Consider the following 23673-nt stretch of genomic DNA (forward strand, 5'->3'; position numbering starts at 1 on the left):
ATAATCATTATACACTTATAAAATATTTTATGAAATAACGATTTATCTCTTCAACGATAATTTACCGTGATTAAGCAATAATATAATATTTTATTTTATATTATTATAGGTATACATTTATTTATTTTGAAATACTTATAGATATATATTACATTTATTGGCTTAGTTGGTGAAAATTATTAATTATGCTAACATTGGAAAAATTATGTAATATGATGTTATTTGCATTTTATTTTTTATTAGAAAAAACAAAACATGTATTTACAGTCTTGTAATTTAAATATATACAATTGTTCGTATGATAGAGGGGGCCTCAAGTATACAGGACTGGATGGGTTGATGGTAATGGGAGGATCTAATTTTATAACTTTAACCTGTGTTCTTGGAGGGTTATCAGAAAGGATATGGTAGGAGAGGTTGTAAATTAGTGGACTTTAATGGTCGAATGTGTTTTTTTGAAATTGTTTATGAATGGTTGTGATTTTGAGCACAGAGTTAGAAATTGCTAATTTACTTTGGTAACATCTGTAATGAGGTGAAAGTTAATGGACTGTCATTATGGTAATATTTTAATATTGGATGTTTTGGCTGTTTCCCCATATAATTGGTGGAAAATTAGTACATAGATTAAGAGTTTAATATTGAGAGATTTTTTCTTTGTTTTTAATGAGTGGTCTATAAGTTTTTGTTTAGGTGACTGCAAGATGTTGAGTGACTTTTTTGAGGAAGGACTTATATGAATCATATAATTTCTTCATCGCTAAATATTTATTTTTTTTTGATAAATGAATTAGAGTTCTTCATGATAGTTTAAAACAAAACAAAATAACCGTTACTTGTTCAAAATAAATGTCACTCCCTATATATTTATTAGGGGCAAAAAATATAAAATTTGTTCTAGTATTATTTAAGAGGATAAATAACATTGATTGTAGGTATATTCTTAATATTTATGTACTGTAAAAATAATTATTAAGGTATAAAATACAATTATTGGAAAAAAAATTGAATCATAGGTTAGGTATAAAAGTTTTTAATAATATATAATTATCTTGATAACGTAAAACCTAACATTTAGAAAAAGAAATGATGTTATCAGATAAAAATATTTAACCGTTATTATAAGTCAATAATTGTGATTTTAATACTAAAAATCATCACAAAAAACATATTTAATTCTTTTGTATTATTTGAAAATATTAAAAAACCATTATGATTATATATTTTTTTTTATAATTTCCCGAATTAAGATCACCCCACCTTAATCTTATATATTTAATAAAAATTCTATAATTTAATAATGAAAACATAGTTATAAAGTATAATATTAAGTATTATTCACAAGTAATCGTACAAATCTTTTGTTACTTTTTGTATAAAAAAATTGGTTTTATAATTATATAAATTTTATTAACTATGTATATTGTTATATCACATGGACAATTGTATAATAATTAAGTTCAGTATAAATATTTTAACACAATATACAAGTACGTACATGAATAATAATTGAAAAAATAAAATGTAATTAGTTGTAATTGGAAATATTAACACAAATAATTATGTAAATAACATTTTATATTAACCCAATATAAAATTGTTAGTAGGTATATAAAAAAAAATGTTAGTTGGAAATATGATTTCTTATGTTTTATTTTTAAAAGTTACGTAATATAATTGATAAAAGTTCATTTTGAGTAGTATATTATAAAAAAGTTCAATTAATATTTTATTTACTTATAACCAAAAATGTTTGCATAACAACAAACATAATACTCATATTTTTATTCTAAATTAAGGTCACATATTATATTAAATTAAAAAAATGTAAGAAATGAAAAAATATCAAATAACCTAAAACCACTATTTTTATTTGTACGATAAATCGTTGAAATTATTAATAAAAATTGTTTATTTCCAAGATTATTATTATTTTTGTTATTAGTATAAAATAAATAACGATGTTTGATAGTAAAAGAAAATATCAATAATTCATTAATTTTATATTATCATTGAAAATGATAGATATTAAATAAATAAATATATTTATTAAATAATATATATCATACTTCAAAGTTATGAAATATTTATAAACATTAATGACTGTTGAAATAAAGTTATTTCTGTTTAATTTTAATTTTTAAGATGTATCTCACCATGTGATAAGTCTGTAAACTCTGGATTTTTGTCCTCGGTCTCTAAGTACAAGAGCCAAGCCCAAAACAGACTCCCTGTGTTCCATATTCACAGCCATGGCTCGTTTATAATAAATTAAAGCCTCAGCCACTCGACCTGGAAAACAATTATTGAATTAGATATAAGTACCTACTAAAATAATATTAACGTTATTGTCTTCAATATTATATCAAATTAATTAATAAATATGCAAATTATATTTTAATCAATTCAATATTAAGAGAATAAATTAACATTAAATGGCATTTTACGAATATTTTAAAATATGTTATGAAACGTTACACTGTTATTATATCATCCATACGGTTATTCAGTAGAAGGGCTACTTATTCGATGAAAATAATTTATTATTACAAACCACTATTTGAATAGAGGTATTATTTTATTAATTTACTCTAAGTGAATTTTCTACTACTTCTTTATATTTATTATGATTTTATTTTCTAAAATGAGATGACATGTTTCTTACGTAATAAGGCTTCATTACAACATTGACCTTACTTTATATTCGATTACATAAGAGGCTTTTCTGTGAGAAATAATGTTTTTTTCTCAATAAAATAATTCCATTGTCAGATTATAAAAAAAAATAGGAAAAGGTAAAACGTATCGTCCTTTACAATAGGATTTTTTTTCCAAGAATAGTATTTATATTAAAGAAGCCAATTATGTGTATTTGAAGTTTTTTTTTCAGTTACACATAGACGACGTCCATTATTGTTCATACTTTTAACACTGAGACAGATTTAAATAATTTGAGTTAAATAAACAATATTATAGGTTAAGTTTGAAAAGTCATTTATTTTTATTCTAAGAATAATATATTATACTATGATATTTATAAAAAAAATCAAGTCTGTTTGTGGTTCTAAGAATTATATAATATTATGTTTTTTAATATGGTTTAATTTAAATACACATAATTACAACAACGTATCTATTTAATATTATATACCTAGTACGCAATATGTATAATGTGTATATTGTATAAATAATAATATATTTTATTTATTTTAAATACAGATGGTAATATCACCAGTCACGTATATACGTAATACATGCACGAGTATAACCATTAACCAATACAAATTAGTGATATTATTTAAGGGATCTTTCAAATTATAAATATATACTTATATTTTTTATTGAACGTTTCGTATGTTATGACATAAAATAAAAATACATTTTTACTTGTTATTTTATTTAAAAATTGTATATGATATACTTGTGAGTTAAATTGTTTGATATAGACGCATAAATGTACTTAGGTAACATATTTGAATTTTGTTCTATTTTAAATTACATTACATCAATATTATATCTTTATAAACAAATGACCCATATTGCTGAGGGTATATGAAAATTCATAACTTAATTATGGTAAATACAACTGATAATAATGGTTTGAAATAAATATAATTTATGTAATTTATTATTATATATTAACAAATCGTATTAATGCAATTTAAGTTTATAATTTTTATTTTTAACGTTCTACCTAAATCCTAAATTTAAGATAGTATTTGGATAAGTAGAAAATAATTATAAGATTTTTAAACTGAATTTCAAAAGTCATAATGTAGTTTATGGAACTAATTTCTTGCGATAAGCTCATTAATTATTCATATTCATATTTTGTTTAACGGAAATCAAACTAGTATTTGACTTTATTGTCAAGTTGGACTGATCAGTATAGTTGTTCTTATACTGTCTATTGATCTCGATTTATTAAAAATTGTTTTATTCTAATATTGACTTTGTTTATGTAAATAAGTTTCTTAATTCTTCTTAAAATGATGATAAAATTACAATGTTTATTCATTACCTGATATGAGTTTGGTCATTATTTGTGTTATTATTATTATTGTTTAACATGATTCACATAATTATATTATTAAACTACAGATAATTTGAATATTATAAATTATAATATGTTATTTGTAATACTTAATGATGGATAATATATTAATATGCCGATAAAATAAGTAGGTATAGAATATTTTGTTTTTATATTTTTTTCAAAATTATTTAAAATTAACAAACTGGATACAAATTTTATAAAATCCACATTTAAATTATTTAACAGTAATATTAATAATAAGCGTTTGATTAACACAGTAAAAGGTCTATAGCAGTGGTTCTCAACCGATGTGCCGCGGCAAAATACTGTGCCGAGAGATCGACTAGGTGTGCCGCGAGAAGTTTCTGATATTTGCAATTTATGCTGGTAAAATATTGTTAACAGTAATTTATTTCATTACATTTTTGTTGAGTGTGCCATGAAAACTTGTGATGTGTAATAATGTGCCATGAACCAAAAAAGCTTGAGAACCACTGGTGTATAGTAATGGTTTTTGTCTAAGGTGATGAATAGCGTTGAGACTATTTTCTTTTCAAAAATAACTTTCAATACTTCATAAATTGCTTTTAAACTTGCGCAATACTCATAATATGATATCTATTTTTGTTTAATAATAAAATCTACTCACGGTTATCACGAAGCCAACGAGCATAACGTGCTTGGTGTTCAGGGTGTTTAGGCTGATAGGCAGCAACATGTTTCAAAAGTCGCCCGGTTTGGCTTCCTGTATGCAATTTCGCCAACAGCAAGTACGCAGCTGTGTAACCGTTGTTTAACATGAGACATCGTTCCAGCATGGTCACTGCGTCTTTTGTCCGGTTCATCAACCTAACGCCCATTAACAGTAGGTTTAATGATAGTTATTATATGTGTTTAACTAACAGTAAAACGGTAGTATAAAAAATTAATAATAATAATAATAGATTTCACTAAGAAATCATAACCCAAACTTTTAAGATACGTACACAGAATTCTTAGATTTCATTACTTTAAAAAACCTACTGGGAAATTTTTAAAGCTATGAATTTAAAGCGACAATCAAATTGATATTCAAAACTCAAAAAATTGCATGAATCTGTTTCTTTCTGTTTAAGTCCTCCTCCCTCCCTTACCAAGAAAAAAATATGGTGTAAAGGAAAATTTTATAGAGTTGATATTATAATATTTATTGTTACCTGTAAACTTGTCCCAAGTTGTAATGAGCGTTAACATGACCGGGTGAGTATCGGATGGCGGCCAAAAAATGATGTTCTGCATCCCTGGACCTTTCCATCAGAGTGCCTAAATTATTGTGCGCACTCGCATAAGACGGCCATAACCTAAAATGTAAAAACCACCAAGGTTAATGATATGAATATAATTTTTAGTAAACCTATTAACTAATAAATAGACACTGAAATTCAAACATAATATAGTTTATAATTCTATAATATATGTTTACATACGTTTTAGTTAAAATACTTCATGTTACGTCGTGAACAAGTCTTAAATGCAATTAAATACAGCCAAGGCATAAAATATTAAATATTACACTTCAAGATATGTCATGTGCGGAGATAACTTCAAACAAAACGCAGTTGATTTACAAAGGTCTGAGTTCTATTATGAATTCTAGCCTCGTTTAAATATACAAATTACAATGAAATTATTTCATACGTCAAGGGACAGGATCACTTCAGTATTCCTCGAGTAGGTATTATGGCAGGTTGTCTGCTGCACCTGGTTTAAACCAACTATGAAATAAGAAGAAAATCTCTCGAGACCGATCTACGTGTCGTTATTTTCTTCAACCACCATATTTATTAATTTGATATAACTTCATTTACAGATTTAAGACAGTAAAAATGTCAAGTAAGCATTTTTACCTAAAAATGTAGGTACCTATATAGTTTTAAATTTCTCCCTTCTCTTTCAAAATACATTTTTTAAATTTCTGTTTCAATATTGCTATACCTACTACAAAACTAATAAAGACAATCTATGCCATAAATATATATATCTCCTTGATATATCTTGGATATTTTTTTACATATTGAGAGGAATTTATAAACGGTAAATAACCAACGATGAACAAGAAACATTATTATAAAATGTAAAATTATAAATAGTCGTAGGTACATATTATAATTTGATAGTCATTCTTTTCATATTTATATATCTTTATTAATATTGTTGAATTATAGTTGAACAATTTTTTATCGAGAGCGGCGAGTTTCGAGAGAACTTTTTATTAGAAATTTGTAATGATACTTATGCGCCACCACGCCATATCCATAATACATAACCTCCGCTGTACAATATTATAACAACGACACTATGTTTTTTTTCGTTCTGCTTTCGTTTTCACACAGCAGACACGACTCAAACATTTGGGCCAAGCGTCACAGTGATAATAATATTATGCAAGTAAGAATAAAACACGTCGCCTGCATCCGACACGACTTACTATATACGGTCTACGTATATCCACCGTCATCGTCGCCTGGTTGACAACTACGACGACGACAACGAAGAAAATCGATTTGTCTCGCGCTGTTTGTCCGGGACTCTAATGGAAAAAGTGTCATCGGTGGAATCCAATTTTAGACTCGTCACAACAATACCATACACACGAGCACGAATTTTGTGTGTGTGTATTTTTTTCAACATAATATGTTGACGTAGTTTTCCTCTCCATATGCGAGCAGCGAAAAACCTCTTTACATAGTTGTTTGCATAACCGCAAAAGCAGTTTGCATGCGCGCGTGTGTATATATCATATCAATTCGCTTATCGGTTTTGATATCTACATAATGCTTATCGAGAAAAAATAAAAAAATAAAACAAAATACAACCCATTGGCATGCAGTGTGCCCACATAATAATAATAATAATAATAATATGTTAACCCAAAAATCTCGTGTTCGACAGCCCGTCTTTTCATGTGTATACGTCATACGAATACATAATATTACTATACAATACACGATCATGCACAGAGGCTCATACGTCTTTTCGTGATATCCCATCGATGTCATTAGACGGTTGACACAAACAAGAGTATATATAATCTTGAAATATCAGACACACGGAATATTACACGTTACGTTCAAGAGGTGACGAGTACGGCGTGGCAAACGAGCTGATACAGAAAAAAATGACAGCACCGACCATCACTGTCGGAATTTTTTACTTTTCATTTTTTTGCCACCTTGTATTCAAAATAACCTTCACAGGAATTATAACATTGCCTGCACTAAAGTCCCACACCACCTCTGCATGTTTGTTCCAGATTCTTATACTCATATACACCTTCGCACACCCTCATAATACGTACCTATATATTATACGGTGGTAAGCAGGTTAAATCTATAATTTTTGGTTTTTTCCTCTTTTTCGTCGAAGTCCAAAAGAGTGATGGATGACGTGTAATAATTTCAAAGGTCTAACTCTCATAAAATGGGTCGTTTCATCTTTTTTAAGCCCCGTGTTGACTGAGCGTTTTTACACGGCGGATGAATAGTTTAATATAAGTGTCCATATCGGATGGGTTTTCTAGAGGTGTAAACGAGCGTTTTTTTATATATATATATGTATCAGCAAATTTAACATGCATGTGGTTTTTGTTCGTCGTTCTTAAATCGCACGCATCCACTAATTTCAAGCACAATTTCATCTTGAAAGCACATAATCCATTATTATTACGTGCGATGGAAATTAATTAATTACTAAATAATTTGCATTATAATTATCGCAAATGTTTATCATATTTTTAGTGGCGGTAAGTATACACATACTATTTTAAATTTATTATATTAAATTGTTTTGAATTCAACCAATTTGTATAAGTATTAATATATCGAACTGTAAACATATTATGATTTAATTAATGAGTACGCTCTACTTTCGAATTTTAAATAATATTTTCTTTGTTCACGATAATGTTAAAATTCATTGGAGATATAACTCGTATATATGATTAAATCAATTAATATCAAATATAATGATCAACTACAAAGAGCAATAATAATAATAATAAGGCCATAAGGCCAGTGCTATGTCGATCGTTGCAGATTAAATACGCATATTGCACACATTACCCCTATCGCAACTGCCATGCCTTCTTTTAAATGTTCATTGTTCATTATAAGTTAATATTTATATAAAACCGAACATTCATTGTAGAAACACGCAATATAAACGTAATCTGTTTTCATCATCGTCAACTTTGTCGTCTCCTAAAGCTATCGATAAAAAATCCAAGATCTTTGTCTCTCCAACCAGATACGCCACACCTTCAGATAACTCAGCCTCTCCAATAACTCAACCTTATCTTCTCTAATTCCAAATTCATATTCTATATTGCATGGTGTGACGACATATCTTCGCTGGAACTACCTTCATGTGTATGAATATTCGTAACCCACCTTCAATATTCATCAAAAATATGTTCGATCTCAATGAATTAACGAGTTACTTCATTCTTATTGCATGATAAAATAGATGTGTAAGATGGTTTCATCCGTAACCTAAAGAATTTTTGAAAATTTCGATTCCAAGTATCAAAACAAAATTTTGAATTTTATCATCGCAAGAATATCTACACATTTTGCACAGCGTAATATGTGTCAGATTGTAGTGACGATTCGCTACCTTCAGCAAATTGAAAATATTAAAATACCCCTAATGAAACTGGGTTTCTTCGTTATTAATGATAGTAATATTATTAATAGTACCATCAACCAACCAATGTAACTTTATACCATTGACCTTTCTATCATCGAATTAAATTGAAATATATTTAAATTGACAAAACAACTTAATTTTAAAGTATTCATCGAAAGTCCTAGATCAAGAAAACCTCAACGTCACTCACATTGCATGCGAAACAAGTCATACGGGCACACGCTAATGTATTTTTAAACATGATTTTGCGTAAAATTTAGCCAAGATCATCTTACCACAGGTTGTAATAATTCGCATGAACTTCCGGCTAAGCGCGCTCCATGTTTCGGATCACACATCTCAATTTTAAAGACTTTCTGTCGTACAGAGAATTTTTATTGATTTACAACAAGAAACAGAATTCACAAAACATTTAAAAAAACTCCATCAAACGAGATCAATGAAAATTATGTTCAACCTCTATATAAATTGTATGCTGAAACTAGTGAAATTTATCTACTAGAAATTGTCTCAAAAATTTATTTCTTTTTAAATTCTGTAATTTATTGCTCAACTAATTTCCCTCCTAACCGAAGTTTCACGCAAATTTATATCTCCATACCTAATATTCCACTCATTATTCAAAAATTATTCATTATAATATATATTTATGTATTTATTTACTGTGCAAACAATCTATTGTTATTTTATAACGGGCTCTTCTGTAAGCTATTTATACGTTATTCCGCAATATTAACAGCCTATACAAAGGTATATCTTTATATGTATTTGTCAAGCTATAATAGTCTAGTACTGAAAGCTATATATATATATATATATATATATATATATATATGTAGATAAATAATACAGTATTTTTTATGTAAAACTATTCAGTCCTGATGTAAAAAACTAATACTGAATTCCTTTTGAATTATTGTTAAAGGTTTTCACTGAATTTTTAATATCGTAAGAAAATAAATGCGAAGCAACTTGAGGATTAAAATTTAAAATTTACTGAGTAGACGTGTACAACTGTTGGAATAACGAACGCGTGTGTCACATCTTATATTCAAACAACTTTCATCAAAGTTCTAAAAAAAATAATAATAATAATTTATTCTTTTATTAGAATTTATTACTGGAAACCGACCATTTATCAGAAAATCATTACATTTGCAACATTATTCAAACTTTAAGTAGATAGTATATTCTTTTGTAAATATTTAGTTTGAATCAAGAACTTCAATTTGTATCTCTATATATAACTGCATGTTTTTTTTTCTAAACACATAATATATCCTTATACGTTGAAATTGAATGCGTAACACATCCATTGGGATCCATTCGGTCCTTCTTTTAAGTCTTTACAGTTACACATTATTCATTCGGTGGTTTTTTTTTATCCGGCATGCAAGGCGCCGCATATTTCCGGTACGTAATAAAAGTTGGAAAAGCGTAAATGTGAATGTATTTTTCAGCTTCTGCGGTTTCCTCTCTATACCTCTTGATTTTCACACACACGTGGGCGTGCACAGCACATATGTTTATGAACTGCCCGTCTGCACATAGGCACTCGCGCGTAATCCGTCTAGGCGTGGCTTTTGCTCAACTTGTAAATACGAATTCGTTGCCGACGGATTCTTTTATTCACTACCTACTACCGCCGACGTGCAATACACCAACATAATATGTATATATATATACATACGTACACATTACTCACGTCTCACACTCTCTCGGGCATAAAATTATGCACATTGCCCATATTATGCTTAATTCATATTGTGTCGTCATTGCATTGCACGGTTATTAAGGTGGGGATCCGGTGAAGTTCAGAGTGAAGGCATAAATATGTATCCGACTACTAATTAGTTAAAATTTTCTGCAACGTTTCTCATCTTATTAATATAAAATTGCGATATTATAGATTACATTTTATATTCAATGATGACAATTTACGATTTCTAAAAGAATAAAACACAATTTCATAATCGAAATTATGTTTTTACAAAAAACTTGCAGATTAATATATAAACTAGTACCTATTATATGGTGTTATAATTTATGAGATACGTGATTAAAATATAGGCATTGAATATTGTATTATTATAGACGATATTGGTATAGTATAAAATACTTCGACAAAATACTCACTCACCATATTTTCTAATGTATAAAAATACTACCACCTGTGTTTCAATAAATCTAAATCTCTTACCTAGTTAAGACTGGAATTGGATCCAGAGTATTTTTAAGAAATTAACAATTAGTAACACTAAAACCAAAATTAAAAACGCCAATCCTTAATTTGTATGTGACACTGTAGGATCTCATAACTAATTTAAAGAAATAAACTATGTATGGTACGCTTTATTTACTTGTACTCAATTATTTTAGGATTTAACAGCTACGCTAGAGAATTCATCGTTTTAATTTTTAGATTTTTTTAATTTTTTTTGTTTTTAAATTTAAACTTTTTTAGATAATTTATTGGTCTTAACAATTAACATACTGGTTAAAGAAATTAAAACTAACATGGCGAATATAAATCATGTAAAAATATAAAAATAAATGCTATAGATTAGAAATTTAAATAGTTTAAATGAGAATATACTCTTGTCATTTAAGTGTATGTTGGCAAATTGAAAAATGAACAATAGAGAGGTTATTGTGTTGTGGACTTGTGGTGATAATTTGGAACAGTTGAGAATAAGATAGGGAACGTCACAAGTCTGCAGGGTTGTTGTGGAATGTGTGGAGTGAGGGTTATTCAATGGAAGTTCAAAGGAATGCGTGGGAAATAAGGCGAGGTTCATTGGTTCATTCGGAGACGGGAGCATCATATTATCTATTTTCTAGAGAGATTAAGGTTGTGAAATAACAATTGAGCAGTTGTGAAAAGAAGAGAGTAAGTTTTAAAATATTTAATGCTTTAAATCATAACTTGGTTGTGCAAACCAGGTATATTCTTAACTTAGAATATTGGGGGGGGGGGGGGAGAGGGAGTGATATTAAATTATCATATTTTTATACTAGTTAGACATCTGATATAATATTGTGGATTGGCAAGTTTGTCGACGAATTATGGACTTAAGTGATGGGTGTCCATTTTAATTTAATGTTAAATCCTAAATCTGTTTGTAAACATAACAGGCAGGGCCGTAGCTGGAATAATTTTTTTTGGAGGGGGGGGGGGGGTGTTAAATCAAATAATATTTTCATTTTAAGTAATTAAAAAAACACTCATTTAAAAAAAAAACACATTTTACTATGTTAATGCATTATAATTATTTTAAAGTAAATTTATATTATATACAATATACAATGTAATAAATTAAATTTATTAGTTGTAAAATATTTCATGGGGGAGGGGGTGAACCCCCCATATATGGCCTTGGTAACAGGTATCTGATATTGGTTGTAAGAAGAGAAGGTTGTGATTTTAATAGTTTAAAATAAAATGAGTAGGTGGCACTAAGAACTTTATTTAACGATACGGACGAGATGTTTTTAATACTATATAATATAAAATTTAGAAGTTTTCAGTTGAAAAATTATGCTTTTTAATCAGGTATGAAGGTATGAATAGGTAGATAATAATTGCACCGATAGCAATAGACGTTGTTGGTTGTAAGCTAACTATGTTCAGATTATCCTATTCGATTTAGTAGGTATAAAACAACCAAATGTACAATTTATTATTTTAACTGACATTTAGTACATCAAAATGGAATAAGGTCAATGGAAATGAACTCATATCTATACGCATTACTAAACTCATGTACACATGTACACATTTATCTAGTTTCCATTGCCCCAGGGAAAAATAAAACCCCCTGTGTTTAAAATGAAGCGGGTTTTTTAGTTCATTATTTATTATTATATTTTGTATGGAAAAATGCTGTGCTAGGTCAAATCTCCTGTTTCATTGAATTACGAGCCTCTTGATCCAGACTCGGATTACCCATTAAAGCAACTATATAACAGAATATTTTCCTTTATTTAAAAAAAAAAAAAATGTATTTATAATTTATATTAATAACTTATATACATATGAATGTATAAGTACGTATATACATATTATTTGGTATACCATAATACGTGAGTAAAATGTAACCGAAAGCGTTACTTTAAAGAATTGAAAATACCTGGATAAGTTTTTTATTTATTTGGTGTCCAATTATCTGACGGAATATAATATAAAAGTAATTGGTAAGAAGTTTTTACATACCTAGAAAATATTACTACAACTTACGTGCATCTGTCTGTTTAAACAATTACAATTTTTATTAGAGTTGTAATTGTCTACCATCGACATTTACAAAAAAAAATTTTAAAAAAATGGTTATGATTCAGTTTTAGGTTTATAGTTTTACATTTTCTAGTAATAAATTATATATTAGTTTTTAAACGTTATGTCAACTTTATGCAATGGACTTTGTTACAAAATAAGACAAAATTATACAACATTTTTTATGACATTTTGTTTGATCGTATAAACATATAAAAAGACAAAACAAGCTTTAAAGATTTTAAGTGATAAAATATAATAATATAATAAACTTGCGTATAACAATAAAAGTTGTTGATTATTACATATGGATTAATTTTTTTCCAGGTTTTTTTTTCTAGGAATTAACCCCAAGTTTGGAACTGACATAATTGAATGAAAACAAACTTCAATAAACTCCCTTTATTATCATATTAAATTAAAAAAAGTATTCCATTGTTTCATTCGACACATTTTTTTTTTTAGTGTTTTGTGTAACGCAATTTTATAAACTCCGTAGGTTCTGTATTTTGTATTTAACTCTGTTGGTATATAGTTTATAATGACCTGATTTTTCCATATTATTTTTACTTTAGCTAACACGAATGTTTGTTATAAAGTTTGTGGATTTGAAATCGATTTTAGGACCTATTTACATGTTTTATATTACTGCGAAAAAAAATAACATAAATTTTGTTTTTCTTAAACGAACTACTTTCAATATTCAAAATGGAAGAGTGTATTGGAACGCCACCGTGTATTCCGCAAGGAGTTGCGCCTTATCGATTTAACGGGGATAAAAATATACTCGTATACATAAATAAAATGGTAACGTTTCGACATCCAAACACATTTAATCCCAACAGTCATTTTGGCAGGTGATGAAAAAATGGGTTGAATTGTAATGCAAAAATGTGTGTTTGTGTTTTTGGTGACCAAAAAAATACTGTGTAAGTTACGCTCTGCATATGATGTTGTCAAGAACTAAATTCTTGCGCATAGTAAAATACGGTACGAGAACTTCTTAGGAAATGCTTTGAAAGTTTTGACAATTATCAAAAAGATTTCAAGGTTCATCAATTCTACGTATTTTCTACGCTTTTTTTTTTTACTTTTAAGTGTTCCTAAAATGTATGGTCATCAAACTTATTAATAAGATAATAACAATATTTAATGTTTTGAAAAATCATCGTAAATTCCGTACTTGCCTAGATATTTTAATATTGTCATAAAACGGGTGAGTATATAATAAACACATATGTACGTATCCCGTGAACTCTAGCAAGCGAGTGACGTAAACGATTTGACCAGATTAGAAAGGAAAAGGGGAGTACAAAAAAATGTTAAAACAATTTTTTATCCGACTATTTTCACTCAACGCAAGTACACAACAAATTCAATTTCCCCTCATACATACCGTTGACTAAAAAGACACGGGAAAACGTTCCATACAGCGCTACCCCAACCAATCCACCCGCCCCTTCCAAGTACAGTTTACGCATAGTTGACATGTAAAACGAGCAAGGCGGTAAACAAAGTTCAGACGACGAAGGCGGTGGTAGTAGCGTATATTCTATTTCATCGTCTTGACGTGTATACACCCAGTGTGTCGGCGCATTGCACGAAATGACACGTAATTTTAAGCATGAACGCTCTTATCCCATTTCAGTCCAACATCAGTCGTCCACCCGACCTACACCCCGACACGATCCACACCACTACCATATCCCCTTATAATATGCGAGTGTGTGTGTGTGTGTGTGTGTGTGTGTGTGTGTGTGTGTGTGTGTGTGTGTGTGTGTGTGTGTGTGTGTGTGTGTGTGTGTGTGTGTGTGTGTGTGTGTGTGTGTGTGTGTGTGTGTGTGTGTGTGTGTGTGTGTGTGTGTGTGTGTGTGTGTGTGTGTGTGTGTGTGTGTGTGTGTGTGTGTGTGTGTGTGTGTGTGTGTGTGTGTGTGTGTGTGTGTGTGTGAATTCTAGTTGCAAGATCATTGTATTATAGCACTGACACCACAGTAAAAAATATTGTTTAAAACATATTGGTGGGGAGGGTTCCTAAATCGAAGACTTTCGTGAAACAAGCATTATCCCTTATTCCTTCCGTTACTCATCTCACCTTACAACGATATTATAGCGTTCAAATACAAAATGATTACATCCATTACATGAGGAATGTATACCACCACCACAAGATTCAAGTCCACACAACCACCACCACCACTCCAATGCACGAGAAAAGACTCAAATGGAATAATAATAATAATATGACTTTTAATATTAGTCATTCCGACTGGAAAATAATGACGAGTCAATGACAAATCTGACGGTAAAATAAAATGTAAATGTTATGCTGGGATTATCTTGTATAAACGAACAGGAGATTCATAATCGAACATTCCATTTCCCGTTCATAGGAATGTGTGACTTTCTGGTTCAAGTATGTCGAAAATTCTAATAGTGTAATTTGTTTGAAAACCGTAAAATAACTATAATTTAAAAGTAATAATATAATGAATAATCGATAATCATACCTACTCACTCATACACTTACTACAGACAGTGTTGTTATAACGTTTAAAATATAAATTGTGTATATTATGCAGTATTGCGGTGCGTTAAAACAAATCTACCCATTAACTCCTTCTTTCATCTATCCAAGTTTAATATCGAAAACAATAATATTTTAACTTATAAGTAAAAAATGGTTACGTATAAAGTAAGCATAAATTATTAATTTTCAAAAAAATATAAATACAACGAAAGTAATACACGCATTAAATCCCTTCATACACCATAATAAAATGTTATAATATTTTTGAAAAGATAGAATTTAAAATATGCTGATTGTGTGTTCTCTTGCAAGAATCACTCAACTTTTTGGTGTTCGAATCAATGACATTCATTTTAAAGTTTTTAGAATGTTGATATTGTAATTGATTGCAATCCTCTGTGACAAACGACAGTTTGTAAATATGAATTACCAAGCAATCTTAATTTAAAAATATTTGACTGTACATTGAATACTATTAAACAAATATTAAATAAATTATTTCACAGTATTGACGAACTGCGAAATAACAATCGCTACTAATAAAACAAATAAAGTATTCATAAAGTACAAGTGCAAGTACAATTTTGAATAAACAAAGTCTATGAATAATTCAAAAAGAAAAGAAAAAAGCTCTTGTGTACGAATAAACCCAGATAAATAAATTATAAATGTTTAAATCTCTCGAACAAAGCCCGTATCCGTACCTATACTGGGATATTTAATTAGTTTTTTTAAAAATAAATTAGTCAATACGATCGAATGAGTAATACGTATTTTTAATGTTATAGTTGGAAGAAAACAATTTGTTTAATCATTATTAATTACTCGATGGAAATTAAAATAAAAGGTTTTAGAAAATATAAGATCGAAGGCAAATAAAAAAATGATAAGTAGTCGATTTGAGAGGGCGAGAATATTTCATCGGCGTTGAAGGTTTTCTGTATATCAAAATCAATAGTCGATTTGATGTTCGATAGAATGGTGAAGCACTATGTCGATAATATTATAGTCTACTGAGGAAGAAAGTTTCTCGGGACTCGGGTGTGTTGGAGATTGAGCCGCTATTAAGTTGATGACGGGCCACAAACCTCGTGTAACGACCTGACGTGCACTTAACGTTGGTTGCTAATGAAGACTACAAACTCTCGTCTTCGTGCCCTATGATCACCGTTATATTTACTTAAATCAACACGAGGTCATAATATAAATCACCTCTCGGAACCATGTTTTAGTAGTTTATGATGACAGTGTACTTCATCATTTATCGTTACGATTAGGGAAAATTTAAGGAAGTTTAAATTAATAATAATAACTTTAACAATATTATGATTATGATCGTACCTAGCGAGAAGACATTAAAACAAAAAATATAGCGTTTAGTTGGTGAACATGTTCTCGTTTGAACAATGAAATAGTATAATAATACAAAAACCTGATAGTAAGAAACAGATCTCAAATCTTAAGTAAAAATTTTTACTGTGGAAAAACGTTTAATTAAAATTATTATACTTATAAGAGTGTACTATATTTAGTTATACCATTATATTATGCATAACGTTTTTAATTGGTTTTTATTTTTTTTGCATATTATTAGAATAAACGTAGATTTTAGAACCTTTTTTGTATCAGTTTTTCAAAAATATATTTAAAATTATACATTTTTGCACAAAGTTAAATTATTTTCTAACAGCCATATTTTTATACGGGATTAATTTAATGTTTAAATATAACACGGTGTGTTGTATTCTTAATATTGTTGACTTAGGTTTTAAATATAAAATAAATAGATACCTAATATTATTTAATTGATAAATTGTTGATTTCAACATTATTCAGCACCCAACATTATTCTTAATATAATAATATGAACTTTTAGGGTACGTTTTCAACAAAAAAATATACAATAGTTTTATCTAAAATCCTCAGTTGAATGAAGGTTTTTGTGATATTTACGATAATAGTCGAGGAATTTGGTGGTTTATGCTTGTCACTATACAGTTGTAGCGTTTCCTGTTTTTGTATTTATTTTTAAGTGGCTTCTAATGGATTTCTTTTGCTTTTAAGGAATAATAGTTTGTTTTATAAACTAAACATTAAGTCAAGGATTTTTTTTCTCATTGTTTTTCACTGAGCAATACATCGAACTAAGCTTATACCTATCAATAGAAAAATATCGTTTTGAATTTTATAATATTTTGGAAAAATATTATATAAGTATATTGTAATAATCATTGAACAAAGAAAAATAATGATTCATTTAAAATCTGTGTATTTTTAAGAATTTAAACATATTCAAAAGTTCAAAAGATCTCGTTCAATATAAATCTTAAATGGCTACGCTCTGTATCAAAGAAGGCTAATATGCTGAAATGAACTGGCTATAATATATTTTCAACTTGAGAAGTTTGAAAATGGTACTAATTATTTTTTTTATCAGTATTAATTTTATTAAAACAAACAATGTAAAATAATAAAGGATGGTGAAGTGGGGTAAGTGCCTAACTCAGGGGAGTTCGATTTCTAATATTACGGTGAGAATGATAAATTATATCACTCGTATCAATAAATAAAATTAATCTAAAATAAAATGGGAATTTAAATATCTAATTTGCATTTGTGTACGTTTATCCATTTTTGTGCTGTCTGAGTTGGTGTCAAACAATTGTAATAACACTAGCGTTTTGAAAAGCGTACTTATTATCAAGTTTTTTTTTGTCAAGTCAAATTTATTTTGGATGAGGCTTCTAATTAAGGTAAGTTGTGTGATTTTATGTGTAGTTTGGGTTTTTAGTTATTTTTAAGAGATTAACAATCAAATTATATTCGTTTAATTCGATTATGATCTTCCCCCGTGTAATATGACTAACGGGATAAATACGACATTTGCTTATGGATAAGTGTGACATGACGAAATTAATATAATATATTATTTTAATTACTTTGCTAAAAATTGTATTTTATCTAATATATTACCAGTTGTTATGTATCATATTAATACTTGACCTATTAATTATGGTTTTAACTAATATTTTAATGTAAATTTGCGTTATCATTAGTTGAAAATAGTGTGGTAATATGTAAGAAAAACTAAAAAGGTGATAGTTACAGCAAAAATTATCTGTGTCTTACAACAGAAGCCATCTAAAGTAAACAGACGACTGTTAGTGCTGCTGCCAAGCTATTTTTATGATTAAAATATATGAATATAAGTTTTTCCTATTTTATTATTATTTATTTCAAAATATGAAATTTGTTAACTTTTTGTTTTTTACTTTTGTATAATGATAAAATATTATAAACATAAATTGTTAAATAAAAAATTTGGAAACAATTTTATTATTGTTTTTTCAAAAAAATTTAAAATATCCTAAAATTTCTTATATGAGTGTGAAGTTAAATGTAAGTAAGGAGATGTTTTTAATAGTTTTTAGGATATGATAAAATGTAACTATATACCTACTTTAAATTATAACAATTGCTGTAATTTCAAAACTATTTGAATAAATATGGCTTTTAAAAAGTAGTATTATAGTTACAATTATTTAGTTTTAGGCACTTACCTCACGTTTAAATAACAGTGGTATCAGTATTTTTAAGCAGTCCATTTTGCACTTACCCCTTTTCAAGGGACAAGTGTGAAATTTTTTTCAATTTTCAATCGTTAAAATATTTTTTAAATATTTTACACAATTTCGAAAGTAGATTTAGGTATACAACTTCCATATCATTATATTGCAATACTCATTGTATGTTTAAGTTAATTATTTCACGAGAAATTACCAGTTTAAGTTGAACTGTTTAAAATTGCGTCGCAGTTACCCCACTTCACCTGACCCTTAAGTATTTAAATTAAAAAATGCGGTTTTTTAAAGTGTATAAAAAAATGTATTGAAAAAGTTTCACTGTTTCAACTGAAACGTTCAATAATCAAGCAAACTATGTATTTTTTGTTTCGTCGTTTTTATGGTCAGTTAACTACAGACGGAAAAAAAAACTTCTATATTGAAAAAGATAAGATAATGATCTTTGATTGGGATTAAAATCTGGTTTTTTCTCATACGCTTCTATTAAATAAACTTAAAGAACTCTTACAAAAGGAAAAGAAAATGTTTTAACAAACTTCATCAAAATAAATAGACTAATATAATAGGTAATATATATGTGTTTATTATATGTACACTGGTCACTTATGTTGGCATACTAAAATACAAAGGAAGTTAAATAAATAATATTATCTTGGAAAATGAAGCATTTTTTTTTTTTTAATTATTTAGTATTTTAAACATATTAAATCAGATAATACATAACTTGAATACAATATCCGCTTAATTTCAAATTTTATTATTAAAAAGTTGTTGAATAAATTACCAAAATTTGTTATAAATATGTATCAAGTAATTATTTGATACTATTTATTTTTTGTATTATAAACACTAGCTTAATAATTATATTTAAATTCAGTTTTATGTAACTCAATAACAGTAAATGTGCTTACTATTTATAGGTATATTTCCTATTTTTTTTATTGTTAGTAATACTATCCAGAGAAGCAATACCACAGTATCTATACTTAAAAATATGCACTGGAAAAATATTTGAGAATACTAGTTGAAAATATTTATACCATTCCTAAATATTCAAGACGTTGGATTAAATAATTATAGGTCCTTAAAAATAATAGTTTAGAATTTTTATAATGTTTATTAACACCTAACTATAGTTCCAATTAATATTAAATGGATACTTACTTAAAACCCCAGTACTGAATAAATTATGTTTTCTAATAAATGTTTAATTAATACATTAATTTATAATATTTTAAAAATTTTTCGTTTTTTTGCAAATTTATATAATATAAGGCTAGGTAATCATTACAACTAGAATACATAAAGTTAAACATTTTCATTCCAATTTAAATAAATTATTCATAACCTGGAAATTTATATTTGAAATTGTTCAATATTTATTGTTTAGAATTTAATTATCAGTAATATTCCAAAGAAAAATAAAACTACGAGAAATGCGACCATGGAGATTTCCCGATTTATCTCATATGGAAGTCAAATTTTTGCATCATCTTATAACTTTTGTAATTAGTTTGGCAAGTAAAAGTTTTAGTGAATGGTTGAAAATTGTCTTAACACTAAAATAAAAAACTAATTTTGTTATACTTATTTTAACAATTTTATAATTATGTTAACAGTATAGTTCACTATGTTTTGAATAGAAACGATATTTTTTTGAATTCATACATATTATTTCCAATTTATGTATCATAAAAATAAACAACTTATATAATAATCCACCCTTTCAAGGCCAGCTAATTATATAGTGAAATGAGTTTGTATTTATTCTTTATTTCTTATAACTGGATAATAACTTCTAAAAATCAGATGACCAAATCAAAGTACTTTTGTCATTACACATTTACACATATTTTCTTGCTTATTAAAAATTGTTGAATCAATAAGCTCAATCGTGCTATTAAACGGCTTTCCAATATTGCTTTATCCAATAGTTGTATAAATAATTCCGGTTTATTCATTGAATCTAATCATTATTAAAAATCGTAAATCGAAAAATTCTTTACTATTTACTTATGTTAAGTGTATATTTTTTCAGGTTGACCCTGACTTTTATTATCAATAAAAAATCATAGAAATGTCATGTACTTATTTCTAACCAAACAATTTTTTTTTTATAAAAAAGTGTTTATAAAACATATCGTATACCCTGTCGTAAAACGACAATCAAATCATGGCAATAATTATATGATACAGCAAAAACACATCGCGTTTATTGACTTTGTGCTATTAATTTTATTTCTTTAGGTAGTTAATACGTTAAATTAATTTTCATATTATTATCAGATGTGTAGGTTAGGTACCTATAGCTTCAAACAGTAAATAAGAGCATCACCCAAAAATATTGATAATGATTCTAAAAAAATATTAATCGATTTACTTACTGTAAAAATCGTAAGAAATAAAATATATGCTCATGAAATTATATTATTACATATCAAGAGAGTTTTATTTAATGCAATACCTGCAGAATGTGTATTAGTAATGTACTAAGTCTCATCTGACCTTAACTTTGAAATTTTAAAATTAGTTATTTGTCACGAATAAAACCTATTAATATCATACAATATAATGCATCAGTATAAAATATTTAAATTATTGACATTAGAATGATTTATGTTTAATCATTTTATAAAAAAATACGAATATTTGAATCATAATTTAGTTATAGGTATCTCATATTATATTACATTGTTATATTTAATATCATTATAATGTAATTATTATTATATATCATTTATAATCATAATAAATCATGTACTGTATAAATTGTTTTGTTGTAAATTTTTTATTGTGTAACTTTGAAAAATAATAATATGAAATTTAATAAACGTATTATACTATGTTCATATATCTATAAAAATTAATATTTAAATAAAATAGTTATCATAGAACATAAATATTATGTTCATTGAATTTATTATTCTTTGATATTTATTATTTTTAATTAATTGTTTTTTCCGTTAAATATATTTCGGGTTTAATATTATTTAAATCATAATACTCAATTATTTTTTTATTACTCCAATTATTTATGTTATGAAACTATTTTGAAGAAATCATTGTGTTTGATTTATTTATGGCAGAATGTAAAGTAATAGACTGAGAATATTCTGTCACTTTTCTTTGGAAAAATTGTTTTATATTGTTATCATAAAATATGACTTAAGAGTGTCTACGGTCTTGTTACAATACTAGAAATGAAAAGTAGACTCTTGTGGTTGGTAGAATGATACATATTTCAGTGCATTATCTAAAGCCCAGAGACGAGTTCGCAGACGAAAAATATCATTCAATTTGTCAAACCGTTAAGGCAGAGTTGACATATCCATTTCAAAACTTACACAAGTGTAATATTATTATCGTTTAAAATTATTCCACACTTTTTTCACACTACACAGGGGGATCATGTGTACCTACCTGAAAATGGGATTTCGCCTGATTTATTACAGCAGAAATGTTGACGGAGAATATAAAACTACATAGAAATAGGAAAAATAGTCATCATCTGGTCAAAAACACGTGTTGGTTAAATTTTTAATTGTATTTTAAAATACAATTGCTAATTTTATTAATGAAGAAACTTCAATATAATTTGCTTTGAAATGGATAGTCACTGACAAACGTAAATCAAATTTATTGTAAATTACCATTTGTCCATCTCCTGTATTATAACAACAGTTATATTTACGTTTAAAATACGATAGTATCTGTAACAATAAATTCACATACAATTGAAGAAAACTATCTTTAAATGTATTTGTATTGTATTGATTGATATAAATTGTATAATATTTAAAGGATCAAAAGTGGTGATGCATATATTTTGTATTATTATTTTGATAAGTCAATGACATATAGTTATATTAAGGATAAAGAATGAAACAACTATCAGCAGTTATACCTTCGATCGTTTTATTATATTATTAAAACATGTTATGCCTAAATAATTTTACTGTATTTTAAGTACAAAAAAAAATTATTTTTTTAAACAATGGGTATTTAAATATTTAAACAATTTAATTTATTTAAGTTATTTTTTTAGCTATACACATGGTTACCTATATTTCAAGCATGCTCACTTATTTATGAATTAAAATATTCAAATTCTAATTCCCAGAATTTTTGTATGTAATTTTAAACAATATTTTTGAATATTTAGATTTTTCACAATATTCAAGGTGTATCCTGTAGAAATACCAACATTGCTCTTTCAAATGAAAACCTACATTATTTAAGGTGAATTATGAATCAGTTGATTTTTTTTTAAAACGTTGCTGTATTGTAATCAAAATTTGAAAGAAACGTTTCTGAGTTATTCTCCCATCATAAATTATAAGAATAGTAGTGATAATTGGATATTATTTAAATTTGTTTCAAAAATTATTGGTTGCAATATCAACCCATAATCACTTTTTAATATTAAAAAAGTGTCTTATTATAATATATTTGCTAAGTGTTAATTAATATACATATTTTATATTGTATCTTTAATTATAATAACCAAGCTATTACACGTTTATAAAGTATTATTAGACCACCAATCTTAGTATTAAAAGTAGAATAA

At 27.2% G+C, this 23673-nt stretch overlaps 1 protein-coding gene across 1 annotated transcript in view; it reads right to left on the reverse strand.

Annotated features, from left to right (window-relative positions):
- The window catches only part of LOC107165536 (protein O-mannosyl-transferase TMTC1-like), a 117280-nt gene that overhangs the window by 25766 nt on the left and 67841 nt on the right, over window positions 1-23673 (reverse strand). Inside the window, exons 11-13 of the mRNA XM_089220591.1 lie at window positions 5233-5376; window positions 4686-4885; window positions 2157-2292 (exon numbers count right to left, since the gene is read on the reverse strand). Coding sequence (XP_089076717.1) covers window positions 2157-2292; window positions 4686-4885; window positions 5233-5376 — 480 coding nt within the window. The remainder of the gene's footprint in view (window positions 1-2156; window positions 2293-4685; window positions 4886-5232; window positions 5377-23673) is intronic.

The sequence above is a fragment of the Diuraphis noxia genome, unplaced genomic scaffold (genome assembly GCF_037042655.1).
Source record: "Diuraphis noxia isolate RWA-SAM2 unplaced genomic scaffold, SU_Dnox_SAM2 contig0002, whole genome shotgun sequence".
Lineage (NCBI taxonomy): Eukaryota > Metazoa > Arthropoda > Insecta > Hemiptera > Aphididae > Diuraphis > Diuraphis noxia.